The sequence below is a fragment of the Suricata suricatta genome, chromosome 6 (genome assembly GCF_006229205.1).
Source record: "Suricata suricatta isolate VVHF042 chromosome 6, meerkat_22Aug2017_6uvM2_HiC, whole genome shotgun sequence".
Taxonomy (NCBI): Eukaryota; Metazoa; Chordata; class Mammalia; order Carnivora; family Herpestidae; genus Suricata; species Suricata suricatta.
The window spans coordinates 120,521,456-120,528,332 of record NC_043705.1 but is presented as its reverse complement, the minus strand read 5'-3'; the positions used below and the strand labels follow the sequence as shown (position 1 = coordinate 120,528,332).

The 6,877-nt window shown below is 42.3% G+C and overlaps 2 protein-coding genes across 9 annotated transcripts in view; one reads left to right on the top strand and one right to left on the bottom strand.

Annotated features, from left to right (window-relative positions):
- Positions 1–4,882, bottom strand: part of LMBRD2 (LMBR1 domain containing 2) — a 52,505-nt gene extending 47,623 nt beyond the window's left edge. For 6 of the 8 annotated variants that reach the window (XR_003909424.1, XR_003909425.1, XM_029940995.1 and 3 more), the window contains exon 1: positions 4,536–4,882. The gene's annotated coding sequence lies outside the window, so the exon portion shown is untranslated. Of the gene's footprint in view, positions 1–2,015; positions 2,112–4,535 lie in introns of all 8 variants that reach the window. The other 2 variants (XM_029940993.1, XM_029940992.1) reach the window with 2 other exon arrangements.
- A 193-nt stretch (positions 4,883–5,075) lies between these two features.
- SKP2 (S-phase kinase associated protein 2) overlaps positions 5,076–6,877 on the top strand; it is a 32,303-nt gene continuing 30,501 nt past the window's right edge. Inside the window, exons 1-2 of the mRNA XM_029940991.1 lie at positions 5,076–5,253; positions 5,758–6,032. Of these exons, the coding sequence (XP_029796851.1) occupies positions 5,210–5,253; positions 5,758–6,032 (319 nt within the window). The 5' untranslated portion in view covers positions 5,076–5,209. The remainder of the gene's footprint in view (positions 5,254–5,757; positions 6,033–6,877) is intronic.

Below are 6,877 nucleotides of genomic sequence, written 5' to 3'. Positions count from 1 at the left end.
GCGCCTGGGTGGCTCAGTCGGTTAAGCCTCCGGCTTCGGCTCAGGTCAGATCTCACATTCGTGGGTTCGAGCCCCGCGTCAGGCTCTGTGCTGACAGCTAGCTCAGAGCCTGGAGCCTGCTTCCAGTTCTGTGTCTCCTTCTCTCTCTGCCCCTCCCCCTCTCATGCTCTGTCTCTCTCTGTATTAAAAATAAATAAAACATTAAAAAAAATACTTTTTCAAAATGCCAATTCATTCATTCAATCAATGACCTCTGTCTGAGGTCCAGACAGAGTCTACCTATCAAAATACCAGTTCTAAAAGTCTTAATCAGTTAAAATCCAATACAGTCTTTTACTAAGTATCAAGATATCATACAATTCCTTTCAAATGCCTTTCATACTTAGCTTGTCAACGTTATTGACTTGGGGTACTGTTTCCTAAGTACTTTATGGCCGATAGCAGTTTTTTAGACTAAATTTAAGTAGAAAATTTATAGGTTTAAGAAATTTTTGGAATTTGAAGCATACCACACATTTTCAAAAATAAAGAGAAAGAAAAGGAAAAGACAGGAAGGGAGGATGGAAGGGAGGATTTGCAGTAGCAACAAACACAAATATTTTAAACCTAAGGTTCTAACTGAATGAAAGATTTCTACCTAGAACCTAGTGATTCATCGGGCTCAGACTGTGTAAATTTAAATGTGTCTTTATTCAGATATGAGAAATAATAAAAACTAGGAGGCAACTCAAGATCTTAATAAAAAATCTAAAGCATCAAAACTAGATGGAGTGATGAAAGTCAACCATTCTCTACCACCAATAAAAAATTAAGTCTTTGAAATATAACCATTATTGCATGTTTAACGATTTCAGGGAGATTTATAGGGAGAATTCAGCTTAGGATACACCACAAGAGAATGTGGCTCCTACTCTAAAAATACAAAACAGTTGTAATAATTTTTGAAGTCATTTTCAAAAAATGATCTGAGTTGCCAAATCAACCAAGGAAACTGAATTCCAAAGTGTGACAAGCCCTTCTGAAGAACGACGAACACACAGAAACTTTGGTAAAGCAGGGGAGAGAGAGATACAGAGATACAGAGAGCCAGAGAGCCAGAGAGAGGGAGTAACCATGTGAGCAGGTAAGAAGAAAACAATTGAACTGTAATGGACTCTTAAAGATTGCAGGTAAAGAAAGTATAAGACTTATTTTGGTAATTAAAAAATTATCCTTAAAATCCTTATAAAAACAGGCTTATGTATTTTTGAGAAAGCATAAGCAGGGGAGGGGCAGAGAGAGAGGGGGACAGAGAATCCCAGACAGGCTCTGTGCTACCTGCAGGGAGCCCTGTGCGGCTTGAACCCACTAACTGGGAGATCATGACCAGAGCCAAAGTTGGATGTTCAACCAACTGAGTCACCCAGGTGACCCTTTAGAAGCTTTCTTATTAAAATGATTTGAAAAAAAGAAGAGCTAACATTGAGTATGAGTTTGCTAGATTCCAAGCATTATGCTGGCACTTAACATACTTTATCAAATTAGACCTCACGACGTCATAAGAAAGGACTATTAGCATCCTTGTTTATAGAACAGAGATGGGTATGGAGAGAGTCAGTTTGCCCACATTCCCACAGCCAGTTAATAGCAAAGTTGGAATTCAAACCTCCACATGCTAACTACATTTGGAACACTACACAGTCTCTCTTTGAATCCAGACATACTTAATGCAATTTAAATTGTTTACTTTCTTTTGCTCAGTTTTTATAGTAAACAAACAAGAAACATCCTATTAATTACTCCTTTAGATATATCAAGATAGAATGCAAGAAAAGTCATGTTTTATATAGAATTAACTAGGAATTTTAACTTCAAGTAAGACTGCTATTACTTAAGGGTAATATTTAACTCTAATCTTCAAGAGGAAGGTAGAAAAGAAAATATAGAGCAAATTAGAATAGGGAAAGAACCCTTTTGTTCTTGCCCCAATCTGTCCATCACAGAAAACATTAAACTACAGAGATCTAAAGACCTACTTTAAAATTAATGGAGGGAAAAGGATCCTCTTGAAATTCCATGGGCAGGTAGAAACTTCTTGCTATGTAATTGTTCTTAGTCTTTTGTTCCTTAAGCTAAATAACATAAAAAAATTAAAGAAATCTTTAAGATTTCAGGCTATCATGGAACTAAAAAAAAGCACATCACTCTTCTATTTAAATACAATCTCTTTTGTCATATTTGATTTTCAAAAAGAACACTACATATTACTGAATATATATAGCTTATTGTCAAGTGTAGTTTCCAGTCCTTTTTGGCCTCTCCTGTGCCTTCATAATATTGGCCATCTTGTCCCTTTTATGATAAGTACTTTCCCAATTTACAGAGTTACTTTGTTGTTTTTTTTTTTTTTTTGAGAGAGAGAGAAAGAGTGGGGAATGGACAGAGCGGGGGACAGAGGGATGGGAGAGAGAGAGAAGGAAAGAGAGAGAAGGGGGGCAGAGAGAGAGAGAGAGAGAGAGAGAAAGAATCTTAAGCAGGTTCCATACCCAGGGCTGAGCTTGATGCAGGGCTTGATGTTAACAACCATGAGATCATGACCTAAGTCGAAATCAAGCCTGAGCCACCCAGGAGCCCCAAAGTATATATTCTTTATATTCTATCTCAAGGTTCCAAAGAGTCCTAAATTACTCACTCTAATGTCATTTGCAGAGATAAAGCTATTGTAATCATTTGCTCTAGATACTGATCTAGTAATTCTAGTTTTAGGAATAGATTCACACCTCTCCACTAAAATGGAGCATGAGGTGTGCTGAGCAAGATTAAATAAATAAAATCAATCAGGAAAAAAATCTATATCGGTAGCAATCACATGTAATTCTTGAAGAGACCAGACAGTAATTACTTATGTAGCTAACAATCTCTTCAATGGACACGATTCCTTATATCACACAGACACATGTACCAATTTAAACTTTTTACTATAGATAGAAAACAGCCATGATTAGAAGAAATGTAGGAAAAAATGATTCCTATTTCAGCAAGCTAATGTTTTTCTGTTGCCAGGACAAACTGTTAATAAGATATATATTACAGAATTTGAAGACTGAATTTCAAACTTGACAGGCTCTCTTTGAAGTCCTAGAGAGGACCTCCTGTCCATCAATTCAGATACATCAAGTATTCTGAGAACTAGAAATGTTCCCTAGCTCCTAGGTAAATAGTAATCCTACCACTAGAATATTTCTCATCTTTAAATTTTAAATCATCCCATTAGATCTTCCTATCTATAAGATCTACTTTATATCTCAAAATGTTGTTTATTCTCATCATGATATTTTAAACATTTTTTTCTTGTTTTCTTTCTCCTCCATTAACAGATACATTCCCTCTGTCTTTCTTGAAGGAGACTTTTTCGATAAAATTATTTTTTCTAATGAGGTAACAATTTAAGGGAAAAGATGTACATTCCAAACCCAGGCAACTGCTTTCTCCTTAGCCAAGTAACATAAGGGTGACTTTAGGTAAAAAAATCAGGATATTGCATTTAAAAATATTTTCCAAAACGTCAGTTTAACGAATTGTGACAATTCAGCTTAGTATTTTCAGTGTTTAAGGCAAAACTAATTTGTGAGCATATCCCTTCTTTACACCAATTTCGCTTACTTTCAAGAAAAAAACTAAAGGTGCGTCAGTACCTTACTCAATCAAGTGGTCACTTTTCAAGCTAAGCACCAAGCCTGAAAGAAACACATACCTGGGCAAGAGAGGTTGTAGGTTTAAATCCAACAAAAAGCGAATCATTTTTTAATGGCATGTCATTCTATTTTTTAAGGTATGTCATCCAGCATACCGAAGTAATATTCTATTTTTGTGATGTCGCGGGTCTGCTTACTTCCGAACTTCATAAATCCTCAACATTTTTAATTAGGGTTGGAATTTATTCCCCTTCTCCCTTCCACTGTTTCCCACGGGTCACAATTATGGTATAGTGGGCACAACAGATTTCGCCTGGTCATCCTACCCGGAATATGGCACACCCCCTCCTCCAGCCGCCTCCAAACTCTTCCCTGCGGAGACAGGCTAAAAAGCAGCTTGTTTTTAGACCGCGACGCAACCTGGCACAGCCGGTCTTACCAACCAAATGGCCCCGCAGGGGGCCCCTAGAATTGCGCTCTAAATCCCTTTGCAGACATATCGTCCCCTTATTTGTTCTCTTGCTAGCATTTATGAAACTCGGCAAGGCTTAAAACCTATGCGCAGCCTTCCCACTGCACACGGGAACCACTGTTCGCCAGCTCCCCCGAAATTAACACCGCCTCTCCGCTAGTTCGAACAGTGCTTTTGTTTACAAAACGCTTTCCCAAGCGTTATCAGACGACGCTCACGCCAAGCCGTCGAGATGACCCTCGATATCATTAGTGCCTGTTTTACTGTTGAGGAATGGATCTGTACGCAGACCCAGTACTAAGGGTCACCCTCTCCCCGATGAAGGAAGCAGCTTCCCTGCGGTGGGGAGCGCATGGCGCATGTGACGCCCACGGCTCCCATCGTCTCACCTGGCCAGGGGGGCCGGACTACCGCCTCCCCTCAGTGGCCGGGAACTTAGGGCCGCGGCGGCGGTTGTTTGGGGTCTCCGAGGTCCTTTCGATCTCCGCCTACTCTCGGCCTCAGACCTTCGACCCCACAGTGCCTCACGCTCTCCCCATCGGGCTCACCGTCCGATCTCGCCAGACAGCGTCTGGAAGGACCGGGAAAGTCTGCGTCGGCAACAATAGTCCAGGATCTGGGACCCACGCTCCGAGGCCACGGCGGTGACGAGCACTAGAAGGCCTGCAGGCTCTGCCGTAAGGAAAACCCGGCCCCAGTCAAGCGGCTGACATTTCCCAGCCAGCCGGAGCGCCGCCCACTTCCGCTTCCCCGCCTACCCCATGGGTCGCCCAGCCCCCCAGCCGCGAGGGATTGTGGGTATCTCGAAGGCGGGTAAAGTAGCGAGGGAGGAATTAGCTGAGAGCCTGCTCGACTACGAGGCAGGGCGGAAACTACAGTTCCCAGCAGGCAGTGGGGTTGCAGTCGGGGGCGGTGAAGGAGAGCAAGTAGAAAAGCCCTGCGCGCGCGGCGAGAATGTAACGTTGCTAGAGTTCGCGGGTCTTGCTGCTGGGGGTCGAAACTGCACGGCGTGAGCTGCCGCGCGCCAAAGCGGGAATCCCGGAGGCGGGCAGTTCTGCAATTAATGCACCCATTTAAAACTCCAGAACCTTTGGACGCCATGCACAGGTAAACCGATTGCAAAAGGGGGCAGAGCGTGCATGAACCGTCTTAATTGTTTTAGGCCGCGAATATTGCTAATTGCTAATATTGTTACTAATGCTGTAAAGTGAATAGTTGCCTAACCCCTTCTTTGGGGGAAGGCGTGGATGGCTGGATGCTTTAATGCGGTGATCAGCGTGCGTTTTTGGTTTTTTTTTTTTTACTTCCCTTATTGAGCTTTCCTGCTCATATTTTCAGTCGCTGTATGATTGCCCTCCTTCTTGTCTATTTCCTCCACTTTAAGACATTCTGAGGCCTCCTCCGTGATCGTAAATCAAAAAGCCTTTTTGATTTGTTCGGTTATTTTCTCTTCCCTTCTTGGAAACTCGCCGCCGGCACTTAAATGCAATTCTGTGAGCCACTGTGAAAGTTTTCTGCATTGCATAACTTGCAGTTTCATTTAGGCCTATCTCTTAATTATTTACGGGTGTGTTTTTTTGAAAGAACGGGGGCTTTTGTGCATTTTTGCAGGAAACACCTCCAGGAGATTCCCGACCAGGGTAGCAACGTTACTAGTACCAGCTTCACATGGGGATGGGATTCTAGCAAGACTTCTGAACTGCTGTCAGGCATGGGGGTCTCCGCCCTGGAGAAAGAGGAGGTGGACAGTGAGAATATCCCCCAGGAACTGCTCTCAAACCTGGGCCACCCTCAGAGCCCCCCACGAAAACGGCTGAAGAGCAAGGGAAATGACAAGGATTTTGTGATAGTCCGCAGACCTAAGCTAAATAGAGACAACTTTCCAGGTAAGGTATGAGGGTAAAACTGCCGGTCACATAAGAGGTGGATTGAACTTTTTTATTCGTAATCTTTGTTTAGCGATCTTTAGGATGGCATGCTTTTAAAATTGCCTACTTCTAAAGTCGTTTTCCTAAGAAATGGGGCAACTCATTGTCAGTAAAATCTACAGGAATCTTGATGTGTATTTTCAGATGCACAGTTGACTTTTAACTCATGTGAAATTTTAACCCAGGAGAAGACATTCCTGCCTCTTTCCTTTGAAGGGAATCTGCATGCTCAAAGGCCAGCTCAGTCCTACTGATAAATGGGGACATAAGCAATAATCTTGTAGGATTTTTTTGTTGTTGAATATGTTCTGCTCTGTAGTCTTGGTTGAGGTTTTTTGGGTTTTGGTGTGTGTTTTTTGTTTTGTTTTGTTTTTGTGGGGGTCTTTTTGGCCATAATTGCTTTAGCGATTTGCAAAGAACGGCTAATGTGAATGTTAAACTGTGTGTAGGGACTTCTCTCCCCAGGTCCCTCCCAAGTGGGATTCTTCTGGTATGCTGTGTCTACATTACCGCCAGCATTATGTGTTTAGTCACCAAAACCTGAGGGTCAGTCCTATTCCACCATCCAGCCAACCATTGACTCTTACCCTCTTGTCTCCAGGATGTTTTTCAAGTTCTCATTATCTCTTGCCTGAATATCGGAATGGACTCATAATACCAGGCTTATCCTCTGCAGATCCATCCCCAGAGCTAGAGCAGATTGACTGAAATGTAGAACTCACCATATCATTTCTCGCTTTGATAGCTTCCCATCCCCAGGCTTTTCAAACAGGAAAGTGAGTGCCTCCCAGAGTGGATCAGAA